Genomic DNA, 25914 nt, shown 5'->3' on the forward strand with positions numbered 1-25914 from the left:
ATGCAATTTTAAGTTGTTTTGTTAAATACGGGCCACGGGATGTATAATAGTATACTAATGTAGATAATATAATTATGTAAAAATTACAATCATACCAAACTCATTGATATGAAAATTCCCTTATTTCCCCATCCATCCCCCACCAAAAAAATTAATTAATTTTTTATCCTTAAAAATTGTATAATTGTTTCTCATAATCTCATTATTCCCAATCATTCCTATCTCTTTATTATTTTATAATTATTAGGTACCTTAACTATAGTATTTTGTTTATATAAATTGTGTAAAGTATGACATTAATGGTTATGTTAGGTTTTATACGGTAGTCTAACATTAGAATCAAAAAATATTAAAAATTACAATAGTATTAAAATTATTAAATTTGGGTACTAGAGTAATATATAGTATATAATAATATATATTATTAATGGTTGAAATTGTCATGTAAGGATACATTTTTATATTATAAATCAATAAATTTAATACAAAAATTATCAAATTCAAAATTTGACGATAACATTCAATTTAACTATAATTGTATACTAATTATTTATAACACTCAAAACATATGTAATATATTAGATTGAAACAATTTGGAAGGTTGATGAAATTTCTAATGCTCAATAAGCAATTAGGTATATTTCTCCATTTCTTAATTGTATCTTTACAATCGTTGTTTTAAAGCTCAATTATGAGTTATAGAATAATTAACAGTGTGCCATATCACTTCAATTCTTTTTGGACATCCATCCAACTGGAGGAATAGTGCCACATGGCTTCCGTAGTGTCTACTCTGCCATACCATACAAAAATAACACATGATCTTTGAGTTATCATTTGTAACACCAGTATAATATATGACAATAAAAAATGTTTTGAACTTGCAGATCATCATGCCATGCCAGAGGTTCAAATTTATTTATTATGTCTTCACAATAATAATACATTCATCACAATGAATAAGTACATATTTATATTTCCAGTCTGTCTATAATCTATATGCATTACAATTAGTTGAGTGTTACAACAAATAATACACAACACACTTAAATTAGAATAAATTATGGTATTATTTTGAGAAATAATCAATTAATGGTTAATTTCTATAATTTTTACTGTAAATAAGTTGAAAATCGTAATTTAAAAATATTTTGATAAATTATTAGAATAATTGACTTCAAATCAACACGTCCATAGATGAAACTGATAACTAACCTAACGTAACCAATTTTGTATTAATAATTAATTCAAATACACTAGATGATAATATAGGTAGGTACCAACTAATTTAAAATATTTTTTTGTTCAAATTTGATGACTGAAAATTATAGGAAATTTACTTTGTATTAGATACTTAAATATATTTTTATTTATTCGTGAAAAAAAACTTGGTATTGTATATTATATAAGACCAAGATTTATGATTATGCGCTTGTTTCGGAGATAGTTATACAAATTTTAAATTATATATACATTTTTACATTTTAATGAGGATTACACTACATTTATACATTTATAATCAGATTTTTGTATTATTATAGAGAAAAGTAATTGACATATTATGATGTACATTATTGAATTAATATAAATAATAAATCAAGATTTGTTAAAGATGAATTGTTATTGATTGTACTATTTTTATTTATATTTTTACTGTATACTTTTATCTATAATTTTTTTTTAAATTTAATATTTCTATTTTAACTCTTGCACCACCACATTGGAGTTCAAAATTAATCAAAATGTAGTTTATTTACTTAACTGTATATTATTGTGAAGTAAATTTGATAAAATAATAATAACAAACAATTGTTTTTATAGATTTTTACCCAACAGTGCTTTTTACATCATAATTACATTATAAATGGTTTTAACATTGTAGGACCAATATTGTTGAATAAAGGAATGAATCATTAAGCAACTTATTTGATTACAAACATTAACATTAAATAGCCATTGAATATTACAAAATGTAAAATTTGTTGCATCCCCAATAATTATAACAATAAGAAGTTAAGTATTCTATTCTTAGTCACTTTTTACTAATTTTATGAGATTTGGTACAAATATAAATGTCAAAGATTCTATTCCTCTTTAGTTTTAATTTATTATTATTGAATAATGCATAAGGACATAATATCAATTAAAATGTTAGCCAGTAAAAATGGGCATACCATAAGTCGTTAAAGCAGCAAACAAATATTACCAATGTATCAATCTGCGAGCTGCAGACCGACAAACACTGTAGCATCGAGATGATGAAGGAGGTCAATATGAAACTCGGTTTGGACAATAAATGTTTTTCTTTCCCAAATCAGGAACAGAACCTCTTATGTAAAACAGAACATCTATGTAATAAGTATTTAGTAATTTTAAGTATAATCTGATAAATTGTAGTTTTTGTAGAATAAACACAACTTGTAACACTAATTGTAATTAACAAGATTTTCTTCATATTATTAATCTGCATAGTGAATACGTCCTTAATCTCCTAACAAAGGATATTGGTACATATAATTTGGTGGCAGCGGTAGTGTCGACAATTTTGTTTGTTGTAGAACCTACGAAGGTACCCACAAATCTACAAAGCGTCTTTCAATCAATACGATTGGTCATCTCATCAACAATTTATAGGGAAAACCTCAGAAATTTCCAAAAATATTTTACAAGTCATAAGAACTGTTGTATTCAAATTAATTCATTGTATGACATACAAAAGTGAATTGATAATTATTTAAATTCTTCTCAATCAAAGTCTTTCTCCAGTTACATCGCAGTGAGATATGCACGTTTTGTTTGGAAACACGATCGTCAATTAAACCTCGCGTATGATATTTTATGTGATACAATAAGAAATAACGATATCAGTGTAAACGACAGCTTTGAGATTTATACAACATTAGTAGAACTGGAAATGGAATTAAATCCCAAAGATCATGTATTAAATACAATTGATAATTTAATACTTCAGTGTCATTTATATAAAGAAAAACTTGTGTTTTCAAAAAAAAAAATAGAATACTATATAATTATAGTATAAGACATAAAGGTGGGTGATTTTCCTTAATTTCTACATTGCATTATTCGTTAACTGTCTTCTCTCTCTAAAACATTCACTTTTTAAATGTTTGTGTTCTATTTTTGCCAAACGCAATAATTCATAATCTTGAATATAATCTTCGGCGTATTAATGTATGTCATTGAAGTTTTGAAGTACATACATATATTGCAATATATTACATATTATGTATGATACACGTGTCACATAAAAATCCAAAACATCAACAGCACGATTAAAGTTACTTTGGTTGCCCAACGAGCTACAATAAGAAAAAATTGAAAGGGACTCATAATTTTTCTTATTCTCAACGATACTCTAGAACTCTTACTAGCACTCATAGGATATAAATTAAGTACAAGGCATCAGAATTCAAGATGGTTCTGTGATAATATCCACATTATTTTCCAGCAAAAATGCAAAAGTATTACATTACACGATTAAAAATACTATCTTTTCAATAATTTGTATAATTGTGATTATGTGCTACGTGATTATGAGTGTTACATTTTTAAGTTCCTATTCATTCAATATTATGGTGTATAAATTGTTTATTTTCTTAAAGTAAATTAAACTTATACAAAAAAAAAAACAGCTTGCGATTTATATACCCATAAAATTTATATACCCATAATCATTATCATCAAAATTAATTGCTGTCCCTAATTGTACTGCTGGAAAAGAAAAATCTACTTCTGGTATGCCAAAAAATGAAAATTTAAAGTAGCGACGGGAAAAAATTCTTGTTATTTTTCTAAAAAGCAATTTTCGAGTGTGTGCTGCACATTTTCACGAAAGTGATATAATTGAAACTTGGGTTTCAAAATATTCTGTAAGTATATTATATAAACATGTATACAAAGTTACTTAAATACCTAACATTGATTGCATATCGTAATACAATATTATATTGTAATAGAATGAAAGTTAGATACGTCTATGTCTCTTATTTCAAATCAGGCCTGTAATAATAAGTACTATTTTTGTAAATAACTATTAAACGTTTTTGTCAAACATTTGGTAAACTGACGACATTTTAATTTTATTTTAATTAGGCCACCGATTGGATACGTGTTATTAAGAGACCAAAATATATTTCCTTTGCCGTGAGTTAGTTGTTTAAGTTGGTTGAAGATTTGATCCTAACTTTTTTAAACTGTTGAAAAAATTTTTTTCAAAGAAGTCAAAAATACTTGATACTAAAGTTGGAATACTTTCTTTGGATGACATTTTTTTTAAGAGAAAGCACAAATGTTAATACCAGAACCTTAATATATTATACTGGATTGGAAGATTTCAGGAATGAAATAAATAATAAAACTACTAGTTCTGAAAAAGCAAACCATGGTTTAGTGCTGATGTGATAAGCATAGTTGACAACTTTAGTTAGCCTGTAGCAGTATTTGCTTCCAAAGGCTCCAGTGGCGCAAATAGGGGGGGGGGGGCTTAGCCCTCCAAAATCACTCAAAGCCCCCTCAAAAAATAATAATATAATATAATGTATGTTATTCTTAATAAGTTATTTTTACCGTTTTTTTTTTATTTTTTTACTTTGTTACTAAACATTTTTTCCAAACACTAATAAGAAAATTGCTTTTATAAAATAAAATAATATTACAATAAAAAATATTAATAATGGACAGTATTAATGTATTGTATAATAATGTCTAAATAATATTATATAGTTATTATTAAACAAAATATGAACGGTACAACTATAGTGACGGTGACGTCTGATAAGTCATGTAGACCAATCGCCAATGATTGGGAACACCAAAAACATTTTTAAATAGCTCCAAACGAATATTATAGTAGTTTGTTCGTGTATTATGTTCATACTGATTAGTGATTACCGGCACAATCGGCACACAGACACAGTTAAATTGTCCATTTCCCATTTCAATCTAACCATTTCACTATTCAGTATTTCACATAGGCACGTAACGTACCGTACCTCGTAATATTGTGTGATCTTTTATATAATTATATACCTAGTATATTACTTGTACTAGTTATACTAGTATGGTTATACATTTAATAATGTTTAGTATTTTTAATAAAAAAAAAAAACTCTGATGATCAAGTAAATGTGCCCGAACATACGCGTACGACTGCGAAATAAATACTGAAAGTATAATTTCAGATGAAAACTATGAAGAAAATGAGTTAAATGATGTGCCTATAGATGATAAATTTGATTTGGGTAATTTAAGTTCAGGACCGCGTCAGCCAATATTAAAGGTAAGTATATTTTTAATTACAACTTATATGTATATTAATATTATAAATAAGATTTTCAAAAATATTTAAAAAGGAGTATCCTAATACAAAATTTGGAAGTCAAAATTGAGGATTTACACCTTCTCACTTTAGTGATTGTAATTGGCTCGAATATAGTATTAAAAAAGATAGCGTGTTTTGTTTTCCATGCCGTATTTTTGGAACTGCTCGTCAAACGGAAGATACATTTACTGTAATAGGATTTAATAACTGGAAAAAAGTAAGTTGCATAACTATTCTTATTAAGATTCTAATTAGTCTGAAGTTGAAGTACCTATGTATTTCAAACATAAAAATAAAATGAAAACTAAATTATGTACCTACTTACTAGGTAAATTTATAGTCATAATTATAATAATTACAATATATTTTACACAACATTTTATCTAATCGTCTATACTCTATAGCTTTGTGGATCAAGAGATTCAAAGACCAAAAAATCAAAACTAAGTTTGCACGCTTCAACAATTAATCACATTAATTGTATGTCAAGATGGTTAGAATATAAAAATTCTTTATAACAAGGTAGTATCATCTCCAAATTATCAACAGCCAACAAGGAGCACATTGACAAAAATCGGCAGTATATTAAATGTTTATTTGACATTGTTATATTTCTTGGACGGCAGGGACTTCCATTTAGGGGTCATCGTGAAAATGATGATGCTTTAAATAAAGGTAAGGATAAACAAATAATATTCTTTGTGATTTTAATGATTTGTTTACCTTTAAAAATTAAGTATAATATTTTAATTTCTTATTTAAGGTAATTTTAAAGAGCTATGCATGTTGTTTTCAAAACATCATATTGAGTTTGAGAAAAAATATATTTTCAACTCAACTAACCATACTAGCTGGGCCATTCAAAATGATTTAATAAATATTTGTGCTTCATATGTGAGAGATAATATTGTTTCTGAAGTTAAAAAGTGTGGCATGTTTTCCATTTCATGTGATGAAGCCAGGTAAATAAAAATAAATATTTATAAAAATGATGCTTAGTTATTTTGTAACAGTTTAAAATAATAAATCAATGTGTTTGAATACAGATCTCATAAAGAAGAGCAAATGTCCATCTGTATCGGTTATACAAACAATTTAGAAGTGAAAGAACGTTTTTTAGGATTTGTTGATGTATCATATAGTCAAAATGCTGATGCATTATATTTATCTATTATCGACTTTTTACATTTTTGTAATCTATCTGATATTCCAATTGTTGGCCAATCTTTTGACGGAGCAAATGTAATGTCTGGTCAGAAAGGAGGAGTCCAAACTAAACTTAAGCAAATTTATCCATACGCTATATACATTCATTATATGGCACACAAATTAAATTTAGTGATTGTGGACACATGCAGATATTTGAAAGTAATCCTATTATTTATTATTTGTTTGAAAAATGTTATATTACTTAGTACCAATTAATAATTTATAATAATTAAAACCTTATTTTGTTTATTTAGGATCTTAGAAAATTATTTAATGGACTAGATGGCCATCTACGTACATTTCTCATATCCTTCAAAAAATAAAAAGTTCAATGACATTCAAAATCAACTTAGTTTGAAAAAAAAATCTTTAGTTCAGTTAAGTGAAACAAGATGGGCCTGTCGTTTTAAAAGTTGCAGCTCAGTCATACAAAATTATGGTGTATTAATTCAGTCTTTAAAAGAGGAAATTGATGCTCAAAAAAATAAAGATGTCGCTGAAGCAATTGGTATTGATTTATGTAGATTTATATAATTTAATGGCAATTTTATTTTATTTTATTATTCAGTGAAAAAAATATTGAAATTATATTTTTTGTTTTAGGTATTATTCTGAACAACATTATAATACACTTTGGAATGAAATGCTTGAATTTAGCACTAAACATGAAATTTATCTTGAAATTCCTTTGGAATGTAAGAAAAAATATAAAAATACTGAATTAATTTATACTTTATGATTATTTATTTATTTGGTTATAGCTGTATCAAAGAAAAGATTACGAAAAGAACCATCTCTACTTAAATATTTTGTTTGTTTGTCAACAACCAGTGCTAGTGATGATCATACTGCAGGTATTGTAGAAACGAAAAAAAAACTATTGGAAAAAGAAAGCCTATTATTGTATGTTAGATACAATGATAAATATTTAAAAAACAAGATTTTCTGAAGAATGCCTTCAAGTAGCCTCATCAGTAGATAATTTACTAAAATTGAATTTTGAAGGTTCTTCATTTTTAATTAATCATTACAAGGTACATGTAAAATACATTATTATTTTTCAAGCATTTAACTTATGTTTGATTTATTTTAGTTGTTTAGTTGCCAATCTTGGAAAATTAGTAACTACATCTTTATTATATTAGTGTTAGAGAATATTGGTGGTAAAGTTGTTGGTTTAACGAATGATGGAGCTACAACAAACCGTACTATGTGGAAGCTACTTGATACTACTAAGAACTATTTTGAAAATCCATTTGACAACTCGCAAAATATTTGTATTTAACGATCTGCCTGATTTAATGAAAACAATATATAATCAATTATTTGAGATAAAATCAATTGAGGGTATTTAAAATTAAAATACAAGATTCAAGTTACTATACTCCGTTCCATGAGAGAAGGTACACATTCCACTCATCCGAGTGACGCCAGATTTATAAATAACTCTAGTTTTAGAAAAATAATAAATAATAAGAGCACTCTCTTTATCAGAACAAACAAGTTTAATCTATTTGCTATTTCATACAAAACTAAGGATTGGGTAATTGTATGTATAGAGAAGTGTTCAGATATAGAACATAAAGCATGTTTAAAAATTAAATTGAAACCAGTGGTAGCTAAACTAGTCATAGAATGGGCGCCACACAATATGTCCCTTCTGACGGGTTATTAACTCCAATATTTGTTGTGCATTAATTAACTAAAATAAAAAGTTTCATCAGTACCTAATTGTTCTTATAATTTGAGCAGCCCCTATTAAAAGTTTAAACATTTTGAATCTGTGCCACCTTTATGTAGGTAGGTACATAGACAGCAGCAGCTGTATACCGACTAAAAATAATTAGATATGTAAGAAAGTATATCTTTATTCGTGGTAATAAGTAATAACATTATTGGCATCATGTTAGCATCAATCATACACATTGTAAATTAATTATAGAGCTATATAGGATTGAATACCGACCATTTTTAAGAAGTTCAATATAGGAAATTTTCTATGTGTATACATGCAGGTTGTGTAAATGTGTGCGTAGTAAGTTATCATTTGTGTAAGTTCCTGTGTATAAAATAAATAGCGGAGCGCTCCTGAAAATGCAAGTGCATGTCAACAACGCATTACATAAATATTAATTATTTTGTTTTCTAATGATAGCCACTCTTCATAAATAGATTATTCTAAAAAGAGTGTAATCGTCATAACCATTAAAATAATATATATTATAATATTGTATATACAGTCACACAGATGTTTGTATTACAATATATGTTCATACATTATTATTATACTCTTTTGTTAAATAAGCTGTTTCATCGGCTCAGACAATATCCATCGACCATCGTCCGATCCATACAACAGCACTCTCACTGCGTACGCACTTGGTGAAAGACATACGTGATGACTGATGAGATATTATATAATATATGTTTAGTATAATATGTTTGTGTTTTAAATAATAAATATATTCTTTCAAATACATATAATTTATCAATTGTGTTCTTGTTTAATATTAAATTATAGGTAGGTAAATCAATATTAAAGCTATTTCTTTTTCCTTCGTTCATCGAATACCTAGCAAATCTAATTTTAAAAAAGTGAAAAAGTAGTTTTCAAGTAAACTTCACGACAAATACAAATATATTTTCAAAAGTTATATACGATGACTAGAATAGTCGTTAAGGTTATTTTAATATAAATAAATTATAAAATATTACTAAAATAGTAAATTGGTATTTAAGTTTAAAATTCTAATGTGTGTAACTAGTTTTAAATACCTAAATAGATGCATTCAACAATCTATACAATAGATATAATAGTTATAAATAGTAATAAATGCTTACCTGTAAAGCAGAATCGTTCAGGCAGGATAAGCAGCACAGCGAGATAACCGGAATGGATGTCCATTAGAGCCATATTATGTTCAAGACTTCTATATAGCTCTAGATCCAAAACAGGGTGATTTTATCCATTTGAATCGAAAAAACTGATGACTGAAATCCTGATAAACAAAAATAAAAAACACAGTTAAACGCGGTACAATTGATGTGGAACCTTTACGCCGTGTCCTATATACACCAATCCGACGAAAATAAAACAGATTGTGTTTCGGGCGCATCGTACATCGTATTTGTTTATATAGTGCAACGGAACTACACGAGGAACTGCATGATTAAAATAAAAATCAGACATTAAAAGAAAAGAATATAGATGAAATAAAAAGAAAACGCCGGACTCGATGGATTTACGTGATTCAGACCTGTACGCGGAGAACAATAACTAAGCAATGAGTAAAATATTTACCATGATTGACGATAGTGAAAACTGCGATGCAACAAATTGTACCAGGTAACTAGTATAGTCAGCGATTATTATTATTTTAAACGTCATATATAATACCATAATTATTGTAAATACAATAAACACTAAAATTTAAAAACTGGTAAGAAAAAGAAAACACTGAACATTCAAGTGTCTTGAAAAAACACATGGCCCGAAAAAGAGTTCGGGCCGCAAGCAACAAGTAGCCCACACACACATGCCACAACACAATATAACAAATTAACAGAGCGACGTCTGCGACAGGGCGCACTCAGCGCAGGCAGGCGGCAGTTGTGGCAAGACGTGGAAATAATAATATGGTAAAATAATCCCCCCCCTCCTAAACATATCCCTGCAAAAGAGAGACAGGAATGTTACGGTTTGAACATCTACTGTCGAAGGTACAAGTGAGCAGGACATCACCGTCTGTAACTTGGGGGGTGAACACTGTTTCCGTTCACTTTTCGAATATAATACAATCGGAACGGCAGGACGACAGCTGCACTATGTATATAGTCTATGTTGCTGCACTATTAGCCGATCGTCGGGTATACACAACGGGTCGCGGGGGCCAGCGCTCGTTTTTCGTCACCGCCAACCTTATAATATATACAATAATAATGGTCACTTTGACCATACTGTAGTTATACTAACATAATAGTAATATAAGTATAATGTAGTTGCCGGCCTAAGACATCCGCCGACTGGAATGCGAGCGCTCTTGTCACAGGTCACACAACCCCCCTTCCAGTCTACCACTACCTACTACCCTAACCATACATTCAACAATTTGCAGCTGCCGGTGCACCCGCCGACCACCGTCCGCGCATCAAGTGATCCAACAATGCCGGCAATAATTTATTTTATTGAATGAGGGTAGTTTTTTTCCACGTATTTTTTCGTGCATTTACACCAATAAGCAGAAGAAAACATATTTGAATTCCTTGGTCATCTCTTTTCTATGTTATGTAGAAATGCATTTTCGATTTTTTTTTTTTACGAACAACCACAGCACGCCCAGAATTGTTTTGGAGGGAATTTTTAAACATACCTAGCTCAATACAAAAAATAACTCCCCAAAAACTCTTAATACAAATAACTCGCAATATATAATGTGAAAAGAAATTAACATGCATTTTATTTAGCTTATTTATTGGTTTTACTCCGTCAGTGAAGAAAATCAAGTAGTAGTAAAAAATAAATTAATAAAATATATTATTTTTAAAAAAATAATAATAATTAATAATCGTCCACATTAAAATATAATAGGGTAGTTAAGTAAATAATAAATTTGACAAAATTAAATGTTATTATAGCTATATGATTATGTATGGCATATATTTATATTTCTTACTTTTAAAAATGTGATATCTTTAATTAGTTTTATATGAATACAAATTTGATAAAAAAATTCTACTTTTAGATTCTGAGTGAAGCGATGAATGTATTGATTTTACAATGATGTGTGTTTTTTTTTTATTTTAGATTCTGAGCGAAGCGATGGGATGTATTGATTTTACAATGATGTGTGTTTCTTTTTAATTTTTTAATTTTTTTTTTATTTTTGTGTCTGTCATCACCTTTTAGGACAGTAAAAGTGCTTGGATTTTCTTCAATAGTAACTTTTCTGATAGGAAAGTGAATCTAGTTGGTACTTTGGGGGGTCAAAAGTAAAAATTTCCTAGTAGTTTTCGCAAGCGACGTGAAAAACAAAAGAAAAATTAAGGAAAAACGGGAATTTTTACGCAAAATCTGTTTTTGAGAAAATCTGTTTTCTTAAAATTAAAAATCCTTAGTCACAGTTTTTATTTATAAGCATTTAAAGTTCAAATTTTGACAAAATACGGAAAAATCACGAAAAATAACAAATTATTTTGAGTTGAGAATTCATAAAATTTTTCTTTTTAAATCTAAGATTTGAAAATATAATATAAGATTACTCATAAGTTTGTCTACCTTTATCAAAAAAAAAATGTCTAGAAGAAACTTAAATTAAATTTTTATGAGCGTCTGAAATTTATATATTTACAACATTTGATATTTACTCGATTTCTCATGTAACAATTTTCTTATTTTATTGTAATTAAAAAACGAATGACTGTAAAAACTTGAAAATTTCACTGAATGTTTATATTAGCATTTTCTATACACCATAAAATGTTGAAATATTTTGACTCTTTTTGAGCTGTTTACGGACATTGTCAGTTTTGCAATTTTTTTAGTTTTTTTTCTATAAATATCAATAAAATTTTATTTGTTGGGTAAAAAAGCGTGAAAAATTAATATAAGGCTCCTGATATATCGTTCTAATAGCAGTTGAAAAATACTAAAAATACATAGGCACAATTTTTTTTTATAATTATTTAAAGTTCAAATGTTGACAACATTTATGAAATTTATAATTTATTAATTATTTTCTAGTTAAAAATGTATAAAATGTTTAATTTTTATGGCTAAGGATTTAAAATTTAAAACAAGGCTCCGCGTAAATAGGTTATATATAAATTACTTTATTCACTATAATATCATCAAATATACTTGGTAATATCATAAGCTGACTGACCGTTTTCGCTCAGAATCGTTTTTCTTATGCAATGATATTATATCATTGAATTCAAATTTAACACCATCCATTACAGTGACCCAATTGTAACCTACTGTACAACAGAGCGACATCCACTCATCCAGGCACGTAGTCAGAAAATATTCAGTAGGTGGGCCAATGTTAGATGGGCCCCCTACCTAAATATATTACCTTGTACAGTTGTAGGGGTGTTCGACAGACGAGTTGACGACCATAATAATAATATAATTCTATATGAAATATGAATCAATATAATGACAATACCCTTACTCAAAAGTATTTTAAAAATAGACATAAAAGTATACAACAGTCACTGTCTAGATAAGATAAGAATAACATGACATGCTAGTATACTATAATAATATGGTACCAGTGTTGGGCTTTAAATAGCAATTATTTCCTAATCAATCGTTGACGATATTATGATTTATAAAAAATAAATTATCACCGATTCTTAGTAGGAACAGAATTTAAATGTAATACAATATACATATTTTATTCCAGAAATGGACATGGATTGAATTTAGTTACGTAACTTATTTTAGATTCTAATTAAAACCCGATATATTTGGTTTTATTTGTGTAATATTTAGACAATATTAAAAATTTGAAATTTCATTTAAATTAAAAGCCCCCGTATAATAATGGGCCCCTCTGAATACTTTGGGTGGGCCGGCCTACGGCCGGACACATAATAGGGTGGGCCTGGCACACCCTGGCCCCCCCTTAGCTACGTGCCTGCACTCATCCACCTTTTTTATATTTTACATTGAATGAAAACTTCCAATATATTTTATTTTTTTAACCTATTTTTAATCTTTTTACATCAATTATAAATACATATTTAATTTTTGTATATCTAAAAAATTAGTCTTAAGGACATTTTAACATTTTATATCATTAATGCTAAATTAACAACTTTAAATATGTCCATCAAAACCTTGTATGTCCACGGTAAAAATATAGTATAATTACCACTTATATAACAAGTCCTAATTTCTATTTAAAAGAAACATTAAAATAACGTTAAAAAAAATTTGTGCCTTTGTATTTTTAATATTTTTCAACTGCTATTGTAACAATTATATATCAGCTAGGAGCCTTGTATAAAAATTTTCACGCTTTTTTACCGATCAAATACAATTTTATTCATATTTATAGAAAAAAAAAACTAATAAAATTGAAATTTGAAATTGTCTGTAGAAAACTCAAAACGAGTCAAAATATTATCAAAATGTTTTGGCGGGCGTATATAGAAAATTAAAATATAAACATTCAGTGAAATTTTCATGTATCGACAGTTATTCGTTTTTGAATCATAACATAATAAGAAAATCGCTACATGAGAAATCCAGCGAATATCCAATGTTGTAAATATTTTAGAATTTTTATTCCAGGCAACAGAAAAGTTAAGATAAATTTTGAACACCGCATACACCGAATATTAAATAACGAATTGAACAAAGTTTGAGTCATATAGAGTTGGTACATTTAACGGGAAACGAAGTGCACGGGATCAGCTAGTACCTATATTTAATAATATAAAAATAATATTAATATCATAAAATAAATAACATAAAATTGAATTTAAAAAAAAAATCGTATTCGGCACTGCTATCTTCCGGCTAAAACAACAGATATTTGTGAACCGTTTTTCGAGCATACATGCAAAGTTTAAGAATCACGACGTTAGATAGCGCTGTCGTTATCATTTATTTTACGATTTAATCACTAATAATTATTATTAGGTACGGTATGATGGAGAAAAACTGCGTAAGCATGTAGGTATTTCCTAATTATAATTTCCCTCCCAGTCATTATTATTTGATAACATCGATAGAATAATAATATAAATTGTGGTTAGCAGTCAGCACGAACAATAATAATTAAATTAAAATGTATGCCAAGTTAAACGATCATTTGCCGTATATATATTATGCCATAAGAGCTGTATGTCCAATTTTTTTTCAAAATCGTTTTGTAATTCTATTGGGTTAATCTGGGTCGTCTTTTTGATTCGGTAAAACATTAAATGTCAAACATGTTTTATTTATACTTAAATTATTTGTGTTTTAGCGCTAAATAGGTTTTTTTAGTGCATACATATATAATAAGTCGTAAATTATTAATGAGACATACAATAAATATTTTAACATGATCAAAATATACTCACAACAAGTCCTGATTTATTACTTTTGTCAAAAACAATTCATTCAATTTTGAACTTTAATGTTTAAGATAATATTGAATTTGTTCTCTAAAAATAAATCTATCTATAAAAAATGAATATATTTACGTAGGTATAACGTATTTTTTTTTTAATAACTATTTTTAATCTATTCCGTTTTAATAACGGATATGTCGATACGTCATAATATTATCATTTATTTATTATTAATTATTATTATTTGTCTGACAATCTTGTCATGTTGTGCTGTAGTTGTGTCTACAGACTTTCTTATTTTATTTTATTTAGTTAATACTTTACAATTAGTAAACATTACAACATTGGTTTGATACCGTACAGTAATATTTTTTTATTTTTAAGAGAAAATATACTTTTCAATTAATTGAGGAGGTCAAAATCCCATATTCCCATTATTGTTCAAATGTGCCGAGAACAAAAAAAAAAAAAAAAATTAAGGAAACTAGGAATTTTTACGTTAAATCGGACAAAATTGATTTTGGTTTTTGATGTAACTCTAAAATAAATGACCATAGATACTCGAAATGGTCACTGGTTGTTTATATTTTCATTTTCAAAATATTTGGATTTGTTTTGAACTATTTACGAAAATTTTCAGTTTCCAATTTTTTAACTACAACAATACTTGAAAGTCAAATTCTTAAAATTAAAAACAAATAGTGTTCAAAAAATAAGGTAAAATATGCCAACGGCACGTAGTGTTCCCAAGCGGTCACCCATCCAAGTACTAACTACGCCCGACGTTGCTTAACTTCAGTGATCGGACGAGAACTGGTGTATTCAACGTGGTATGGTCGTTGGCGAAAACGATTCTGAAAATAATATTATTTAAATTAAATAATTATAATATGTTTTTATGCAGTACAGATTGTAGTATAGAAATGCTACTAAATAAATTATAATAATAATTATAACTAAATTTTCACCCATAAAAATCAAAGTGTACTGCATCGACGCAACTAAGGTTATAATTCTCGGGGAGGGGCCACAGCCTATCAAACAAAACTATTAATTAAATATAACTCATAGGTGGCTTATACCCCAATCAATTAGGGATATTTTTGGGGGAGCTAAATAGTAGTTAGGGGGGAGATTATCCCCTTCCCCCTCCCTAAGTTGTGGCACAGGTGTGCTGAACTGCTAGAACTGTCAACTTCTTATAGGACTGTGTAACCATGTAAATTGTTTAAACATTTTATTTTAATTGTATTAGATTCTGAGCGGAGCAATGAATGTACCTACTGATTATACAATAATGTTTTTTTTAATGACCCCATGTACACGATAATTAATCAAAATAACAAGACTGGGCATTAACGAGGTCAAAAGTTAAAGTTAAGTTAAGTTAAAAAGTTATTTTTATTTAATTAACTTTTAATTAACTTAACTTAATTTCTTTCCTAATTAATGTGAAATTAACGAGTTAATTTTTCATTTTAAGAAGTAAGTTAAGTTAATTTATTTAGACACCCACCTTTTTGATTTGTATTTGTTATTATTACACCTGTATTGAATAACTGATAAAATAAAATAATTTTATATTTAGCATTTGTCAATAAATATTATATTGAATACAAATTATAGCTATGATTATGTGTGGCATTTATTTATATTTCTTAATTTAAAAAATGTGATATCCTTGACCAGCATAAAATAACATTAAAGAACTGGTTTTATTTGACTAAAAATTTGATAATAAATGCTACTATGTTATATTTTACTTTGAATAAATGTATTTTTCAACTGCTGTTGTAACAATTATATATCAGGAGCCTTGTATAAAAATGTTCACGCTTTTTTATCTATCAAATACAATTTTATTGATATCTATAGAAAAAAAACTAACAAAATTAAAATTTGAAATTGTCTGTAGAAAACTCAAAACAAGTCAAAATATTTTCAAAATGTTATGGCGTATATAGAAAATGAAAATATAAACATTCAGTGAAATTTTCATGTATCTATCTGCAATCTACGGACTACAGCTATTTGTTTTTGAATTACAACAAAATAAGAAAATCGCTACATGATAAATCCAGCGAATATCCAATGTAGTAAATATTTGAACAATTGGTTCCCATTAGATGCCATTGGTTAATCAAGCATGCAAAAATATCATTTTTGCAAATTGCCTAGGTACTTGAAATTGCTGTCGCACATTGTCCGCGATCCGGCCAAACTAAGGAGGCTGAATTGCACCAGTGGCGTCATTTGGGGGGGGGGGGGGGTGGCAAGGTGGGCATTTGCCCCTGTCTGATTTTAAAAGCAGCCCTATAGGCCGGTGTCCAGTTGTTGCCGTTTTACCATTATTATATTTTATTAGCGTAAAAACGTGCCTATAATAATGTTATAATAATATTTTTAGTCAAACATTTGCTGTATGGGTATTTTATAATATTTTCAGAAAATATTATAGTATGTACTAAGAAATTATTGTCACAATGATACATTTTTACTAATTGATAGTTGGAATATATTTAGACGTATGCGGGGACGTACACATTGTATGTATGGGTATGTATTTATGTATGTTTGTTTGTGTGAGTGTGTTTTGTGAAGGAAAATGAACAATTAGTATCATAATCTCGTATAGTTTAATTTCTAAAATCTAAAATAATTACAAATTCTAAAAACAACAACCGATTGATGCTTTTATCATTGATCACGGACTTCATAACTTGCGACAGTCGTGTATGATTCAACTATTCTGCGTATTGTGTTAATTTAGTTGAGTACCTAAATTAAAATTAATTTTTTTCGTGACGCATGTTTACATTAATCTTTTAATTTGGGCAAAATATGATCTAAAAAAAATAGATGGGTGGTGTTAGGTGGTGCGACTAAAAATATAAAATTACCGCAAACTGCTCGAAAAGTATCGAAAATAATTTCTAACATGTTAATAAACAGACAAAACTTGAGCCGGTAATCAAGCAATAAAAAAAAAATATACTATAATTTAAGATAATATTAATTTGTAAATATATCATATACTTATATAAGATAATATATATATACTTATATACTTATAATGAATCAGGTAAAATTGATTTATAGATAATGCAGTTAATAGATTTTCAAAAATAAAAAAAAGAAGATATCTTAATAAACTACTAATATTTTTGCGGTTTTTTTACCCATTCGGGCCGGTCTAAACCTTTGCCCCCCTCTATTGAAAACTGAAATGACGCCACTGAATTGCACTCAAAAAAAGTTGAACAATCACAATTTGTTTCTGCAGGAACCACTCAAACACCCATAAAAAAAGGTCCAGCCGTTTAGAAATTCATAAAGGACACACGATCATTGTTATAATATAATAATATAAAGATAATAAGATCTATATAATTAATATGCCTAATTTTGGAAAAACAAAATTGAATTTAAAAAAATCGTATTAGACACTGCTATATTCGGGCTAAAACAACAAATAGGTAATAAATTGTGAGTTGTTATTCGAACATACATTTCAGGTTTAAGAATTACGACGTTAGATAGCGCTGTCGTTATCATTTATTTTCCGATTTAATCACTCACAGCGGCACAGTGGGACATAATATTATTATAAAATCGGCTAAGTCTAAACAGTCCGAGTGCGCTGAGTGGATAATAAAACGTAGACGTGAAAAACTCGTAGAATATAGATTGAAATACTACGAACCATTTCAGAAAGTATAATATTCGAAACACAAATATATTAAATTATTATGGTACGCTAAAAGTTGCGAGAGAAGCGCCGAAGACTCTTTTGTCGAACCGTCGAACCCTTATTAAACATGTCGACAATGGTAACGCGTAAAGATAAAAAAAACACTTGTGTGTGGTCGGTCAATATCATAATTAAAACGTGTTTTATTTTTATAATTTATTTTTTGTGTTTTTAGCGCAAGCCGCAAGATAGGTTTTTTTAGTGCACACATAATATTATAGGACATACCTTATAGTCCTAAATTAATGAGACATACAATAAATATTTTAACATGATGTAAATGTTAAGAGGAAAAATAAAACAAGTCCGGACTTGTTACTTTTGTCAAAAATAATTTATTCAATTTTCTCAGTAAAATACTGAATGTTTATATTTTCATTTTCTATACATCATACAATTTTGAAAATATTTTAACTCTGAGATATTAAGAGAATGTCAGCGCACTATTTGTTTTCTCTCTCTGACCCACGCGCAACATAGACAAAACGCATTTTCGCAGAATAGTATTTTCTGTTTTTAAATAATTTTAGAGTGAAATCATCCATTACAAAAAAGGTAGAGAATAATATTTTAGAGGGAATGACATATCGGTTTTATATTTTATTGTTATTTGACTTTGTAATCGACTTTCAAAATAAACAAAAAAATGTTGTAAATTTAAATTATGTTTAAATCGTTTTGAAACAATATTTAAATAAATCGTCATTCCCTCAAAAATATTATTCTCCATATTTTTTGTAATGAGTGATTTTACTCTAACATTACTTAAAAACATAGAAAAAACGATTCTGTGCAAATGCATTTTGTCTATGTTGCGCGTGGGCTAGAGAGAGAAAACAAATAGTGCGCTGACATCCTCTTAATGGTAATTTCAATTTTCAATTTTTTTTTTGTTTTTTTTCTATAAATATCAATACAATTTTATTTGTTGGGCCAAAAAGCGTGAATATTTAATACAAGAATCCTGATATATTGTTACAATATATCAGTTGAAAATATTAAAAATACATAGGCACGATTTTTTTTATAAGATTTTAAAGTTCGAATTTTGACGTAATTTATCAAATTGAAAATCTATACAAATTATTCATTAGGTAGGTAGGTTGTTAAAAACTTATAAAACGTTTAGTAGCCAAGGATAGAAAATTTAAATCAATAGGTTCCACATAAATATCTCATAATATATTATAAATTACAAGGCTGGGCAAGTTAACGATATTTTTTAATTCGTTAAGTTAAGTTATTTTAAATTAATAAAGTTAAGTTAAAAGTTACTCGTATTTTTTTTCGTTAACTTAGTGTAAAGTTAAAATTTGCTAATTTGCAAAAATAAAAAATTCCAGACACATAATATGGTTTATTAGATAGTTTTTCTTTACGCTCAAGAAAATTACTGGGGAAATTCAAAATGATATATCAAAGCAAAAACCCATTCAAAAATGTGCATTATTATTCTTCGGACAAAAATTAACTTAATTTAGATACTTTTGAAATAAAATTAACTGAAGTTAACAATTTAATCTTGAAAAAAAGTAACTTATTAAGTTAAAAGTTAATTTTAAAAAAATAGTAACAAGTTAATTAGCTTGATTAAAATTAACTTAATTTTAATTTTTAACTCGTTAATGACCAGCCTTGCTATATTATAATATAATTATAATACCATAGACTGACTGACCATCTTCGCTCAGAATCGTTTTTCTTATACAATACGATAATGTGATAATATTATTATATAATATTAAAAACGTGTTGTGCATAAATATTATAATATTGTCATCCACGCCGCTACGAACACTCCACTATAATACCTCATTATTAAGCAAAATATGGGACAGAGACATACATATTTTGTCGTCACTCATTTGTAGCCTGTAAGTACACTATGCCCACACGCATTGCAATTAATTTTAATGTATTACGTAAATTTTCCGTCTGTGAGTTTCCAAGTCCAACATAACGTCGATATTCATTATTCCCACCGTTCGATCGTGCATGTGACTCTAATAGTCTAATGTAGTCCCTTTATAATTTAGGTATGCAATAAATAAATAACTAGGTACAGTAAATATTTGTTGATAGCGTCTATAATTGGCCAATAATACCTGTTATTTATTTGTGTGTATTTTTTAGCAATAGCTAAACTTTTGTCGAATAACAGCTCAAATACAGAATATTCCTACCCCTACGACTATAACAGTATATTGTTATATTATCAGACTCTAATAATTTACTGTCGAATGTTTGAAGGTGAACTTATTAATAGGTAACACGGCTATAGATAGTATGGTTGCCCATCGACCCATGATTCCCATACTTGAAAAGTGTCTACTGAAATGAATCTCTATAATCAGTATTAAAGTTAAATTAAACAGCTGGAGACTTAAGCACTAGCGCTTATATGTCATAGTGGCTATCACGGAACTACAATTTACATTTGAAAGATAATTGCATTTATAGTCACCAAGGTGCAATTCTTGTGAATTCTCATGACTGCAGTCAACTACATAATTATTAATTACAGAATGCCTCCAATACGTAGACGAACGTAGGCCTCAACATACCCAACACCCTAAATGCAGCACTCGGACCTGACGCGGACATCACCACACCAATTTTAAAGTTCTTAAACAAAACCAAATTGCGGTATAACCTAATATTAAACAGAAAAAAAAAAATTTCCAGGGTCATTAGCCTTTTGATAAAAGGACGCCTCACCCACATAATAATATGATGTCTTGGTCTTATACGAAAGTGCAACATACCAATATACCACGTTTTTTTCAATATTTTAATTTTAATTCGAAATATGTGTAATATTTAAAATTGTGATATTCATATATCTCACACAAGAACCAAAATACAGAAAAAAGCTAACCCAAAAAACATAAAATTTTCTTCCCTCATGGGGATTAAATATCGACCGTTTTTAAGGAGTTTTTTTAAGTTTTTAATACAGGCAATTTTTTATGGGCATGCAGGTCGTGTAAATGTGTGCATAGTAAGTAATCATTAGTGTGAGTGCCTACTACCTGTGTATAAAATAAATAGTTGAGCCCTCCCGAACGTGCAAGTACGCCAGCCAATACGTCATATCAAAAACGCTTAAAAAAAAAATTTAATATTTTTGTTTTTTAGGTAAAAAATATCAATATTTTGTCAATCATAATATAAACTAAACTATTAATCCGATAACATTTCTGAAAATATATTTGAATTTGTCATAAAATGAATTTTTCCACTTCAATATTATTAACGTTTTAAAACTCTTCATATTCAAAATTTAAAAATTTAATTTTAAAGCACTACGGAGTTCAATTTAAAAAAACTGAAAAAGTCGTTTTCAAGTAAACTTCACCACAAAAATATTTTATTCACTTCAAATATATTTTCATAAGTCATACATCCAATGACTAGAATAGTCAGTGGCGTATTTGAGGGGGGAAATGGGGGCGAATGTCCCCCCATGACTTGAAGAATAATTGGTTTTTATATAGTTCAACAGTTGTAATAAATACATACTATGATGTTAAGGCAAAACAATTTTTTTTTTATATTGTACATGTTTTCATACTAAATATGAAAAAATATTATGTTATAGCTGAATGGAGTTTCTAATAAATTTGTTTGTACGTCCAGGGGACGGGCGTTTACTTCGTATTAGTTAGAGCAGTGATATTATCACGTAAACAGTCGCATACTCGCATAACGATTTACATTATCACCAAGCCCGGATAAAAGGGGCAAGTGGACCACGTTCCCGGAGCCCACGTATGTAAACAGCCCATAGTCTTCGCGGCTTAGAATTACATAAGTAGTTATTTGTACTTTTTATAGTACCTACAAGAATATATTTTTTTCTTGTTTGAATTAACAGGCGTTGGGGCCCGTCACCCGCCTACTATGTCCACCACCTGCAAGGGCATGGTAAGTCGGGGCATATGGCCATTTTTTCATTGGTTGGGGCCAACAACCATGTATTGGCCCCTGGGCCTCTGAACATCTTAACTGTGCTTGAATTTATTACCGAATTAAAGAAATTATACATTATAAAGTATAAATATTATTTTAATTTATATTAGGTTGTCTAACTATAATTCTCCTTTAAAATTGAATATTTAGCATTAATTCTTCTAGAAAAGGGTCATTACTCATCAGATAGAAAGTGGTAAACTTCGTGGTAAATTCAATATAAGCTTGTGTATAATAATTAATAATTTAGTACCCCCCCCCCCCCCAAAAAAAAAAAAAACTAAATCAAATACGCCACTGAGAATAGTCGGTACCCACAGTTAGTATAAGATAATATATCTATTTTGGTAGAAAACCAGAATATCAGCTAGTTTTATAGTGAATTCACACTAATATTAATACTAACAAAACAAAATTGGGCAAGTGGGTGTCGCTCTGCTGTACAGTCGGTTACAAGTAGGTTACTGTAATGGATTCTATTAAATTTGAATTCAATGATATAATATTATATATATAGTTATAATTGAGCATAATACTAGCTAGCACGAGAACTATATAGGCTTGTGAAGATAGCGAGTGCAGTGTATAATATACAAATTAATATATTTTTATGAGTTAACAATTTTAATTATACATATTATTTTGTATTTTATGGTACCTATAAATTGCAGCACATATGATACGCGTGAAGCACTGAAGCGAGCATTACTTTTTCTAGGCTTATATTTTTATATTTATCTATATTATATTATATAGTAATTATAGTAAAATATAATAATGGGTATCCCTATATTATATATTATTCAGAGTGCAACATAAAAAGCTTACAGATTGAATTAACTATCTATGTCACAAATTGTGTTATTTATATAATTTTTTTTTTAAATATATAACTAACAATTATTATTATCTAGGCACCTATTATATATATATAGTAGTAGTATAGGTATTTATAGGCACAGAGCCATATAATTATATACCTATATATATAAAAGAATGTTTCTTTCTTTGTCCTCTATAGACTGAACAACTAGGTACGCTGGACCGTTTTCTTTAAAAGCTAAATCAATATATAGACTCCTTGAGACTCGGGGATGATTTGTAGTTTCATTTTTAAACCCATATAGGTCACTAAAGGGTGGCTCACAAACGATATTTTATAATAAAAAATAGTGCGTACCTGTATTATATTATAATTAATGTCTGTTGAGTAGGTATGGCTGATTGTTTTGTCACCAACTACAAAAAATACTACTGTTGACTTATGAATTTATTTGTTTTAAAGTTTTTCCTATGGTTAGTTGTAATATGAAATTATTTCAAAAACGTTTACAATATTTATTTTTAGTGTTAACAGTTGAAAAATATTAAAAATACATAGGCACATTTTTTTTATAAGCATTTAAAGTTCAAATTTTGACAACATTTATCAAATTTAAAATGTAATAATTATTTTGTAGTTAAAAATTTATAAAATGTTCAACTTTTATAGTTAAGGATTGAAAATTTAAAACAAGGTTCCACGTAAATAAGTTATATATAAATTACTTTATTCACAATAATATCATCAAATATACTTGCCACTTGGCACTTGGTAATAGGTATCATAGGCTGACTGACCGTTTTCACTCAGAATCGTTTTTCTCTTATAATGATATTATATCAATGAATTCAAATTTAACACCATCCATTACAATGACCCACTTGTAACCTACTGTATAGCACAGTGACATCCACTTACCTACCTTTTTTAAAACATATTTCAGTAGACATGTTTTTCTGCATGCTATATTTTTGTACACTAGCGGCTAGTTTAACTAGCCGCTATATTTACCTATATGTTGAAATAATCATACAATAAATTTAACTACCTACATAAAATGTCTCGTGAATTTAAAATGGTTCAGAATTACTGGTCTAAGAAACTACATACCTATGTTATGTTGTACGTAGTATGCCTTAATTAAAATTGTATAACTATATATGTAGCCTACATATGGTAGGTATGTCAAAGTTGTATACACTCATATAGACCAACAGCAATAAGAATGGAACGTCCCCCCTCCCGAAATTGAATGGCCATTTGATGAACTATCGAATTCATATTAACTTGTGAACTAATAATACAACAACCTACACTCATTATTTTCAACACAGACCATAGGTACATGATATTTATGCTGTTAATAAATGATGAATGTAATTTATAAAAGTGGTTTGCGTGTGGTAAAATTTTGCGTTTCTGAGTACTTCAATGCCATGTGTGTGTTCAATATAGTATACATTATACATAGGTACCTACGTACATGTATAGGTACATCATATTTATTCAATAACTGATATAATAAAGTTATTTTTTTTTTCAACTTTCATGCTTCATATTATACAGGTAGGTATGCCATCTGTATTCATTATACCGACTAAAACACTTTGTTTATGTTATTATTATTGAAATAATAAAATAATTTTTCTCTATTCGTTTTTGAATACAATTACAGGAAAAAACGCCCGCTTCGTTTCAGTGTTTGTATGTTGTATATTATTATACTAGGGATATTTTTTATGGGATTCACACCGGACGACTGAAATGGCACTGTCTGGGAATATTAATTTGTTATAGACCACTTGTTTTACACTTACATTGGAACAATGGGTTTTTGAATACGCCACCTAATTATTTACGTCTCGGGAAGTAAACGGAAAAGAAATATCATAATATATAATGTCCTAATAAAATGTGAACGAATCGGCTTGGTAAAACGACGACCGTTTAATGTATTATAAAATATAAATCTAATATTTTGCATTATTTAATATATATTATATATGTATCTATTTTAATATTATTGTGGTTCATACTCGGTTAAAACGTGAATTTACACTAAAAAATAGTCCATGTATGAATTATCGAGGATTTATTTGATCAAAATGTGTAGGCACTGTACAGGCGGTATTATATGGGAGTGAGAGGTGGTTGTGTAAGATTTATTTTCGTAGATAATTAATTGTACTACCTACTTATGTATGCATACGCCGTATTTCCCATTATTTTTTATCATCTGAAATGTTTGTTTAATTGTACCAGTTATATATAGTTGCGCATCAACATATTTTAGCCGTCCATTAAACTTTGACACCTTTCCAGGACAAAGGCTTGATAACAGAAGAACAGCATAGCCACATAGGTATAACCTATTGCTATACAGCACTTCAGACCCATTTACTGCTTAAACTGCAATCGTACTTCGTAAACATCAATACCTATTTACACAAAATAATTTAATTTTCTGCTATCTGTTATACCCAAAGAAATAATTTCGTGTTAACAAATTTTTAAATAATCGATAAATTTTTAAATAAATTTAATATTATACCTAGGTAGCATTAATATACATTATTTTCCAAGAGTGTTATATAAAATGTAAAAATAAATAGGTATTCAAAATAAATGAAATAACTGTTTGGCAGCATAAATTTTATATCATTTTGAAGTTACTTATATTGTAAAAAAAATTAGTGATTGCGATGGGAACAAGGGTGCACAATATACAGTGTTTAGGTACAGTATACAATA

The 25914-nt window shown here is 28.3% G+C and overlaps 1 protein-coding gene, 1 long non-coding RNA gene and 1 other non-coding gene across 3 annotated transcripts; 1 reads left to right on the plus strand and 2 right to left on the minus strand.

The window, feature by feature from the left end:
- The first annotated feature begins 5133 nt into the window (after window positions 1-5133).
- LOC132943575 (zinc finger MYM-type protein 1-like) lies at window positions 5134-7763 on the plus strand. Its single transcript, XM_061012609.1, has 6 exons — window positions 5134-5141; window positions 5432-5558; window positions 5746-5821; window positions 5864-6016; window positions 6105-6303; window positions 6388-7763. The coding sequence occupies exons 1-6, from the start codon at window positions 5134-5136 to the stop codon at window positions 6764-6766; spliced, it is 942 nt and encodes a 313-aa protein (XP_060868592.1). The 3' UTR covers window positions 6767-7763.
- Window positions 7764-8536: 773 nt separating this feature from the next.
- Window positions 8537-10083, minus strand: LOC132943971 (uncharacterized). Its single transcript, XR_009664399.1, has 2 exons — window positions 9852-10083; window positions 8537-9549 (listed from the first exon to the last, which is right to left on the minus strand). It is a non-coding gene; the product is annotated as an uncharacterized LOC132943971 (long non-coding RNA).
- A 5259-nt stretch (window positions 10084-15342) lies between these two features.
- LOC132944031 (5S ribosomal RNA) lies at window positions 15343-15461 on the minus strand. Its single transcript, XR_009664411.1, has one exon. It is a non-coding gene; the product is annotated as a 5S ribosomal RNA (ribosomal RNA).
- Window positions 15462-25914: the final 10453 nt, after the last annotated feature.

Source organism: Metopolophium dirhodum, chromosome 4 (genome assembly GCF_019925205.1).
Source record: "Metopolophium dirhodum isolate CAU chromosome 4, ASM1992520v1, whole genome shotgun sequence".
In the NCBI taxonomy this organism is placed as follows: domain Eukaryota; kingdom Metazoa; phylum Arthropoda; class Insecta; order Hemiptera; family Aphididae; genus Metopolophium; species Metopolophium dirhodum.

Excerpts from the sequence above, each read along its gene's own strand:
- LOC132943575 (XM_061012609.1), top strand. Across the intron at positions 5,559-5,745 it reads GATTTAATAACTGGAAAAAA|CTTTGTGGATCAAGAGATTC; the intron begins GTAAGTTGCATA and ends TATACTCTATAG. Across the intron at positions 5,822-5,863 it reads AACAATTAATCACATTAATT|GTAGTATCATCTCCAAATTA; the intron begins GTATGTCAAGAT and ends CTTTATAACAAG.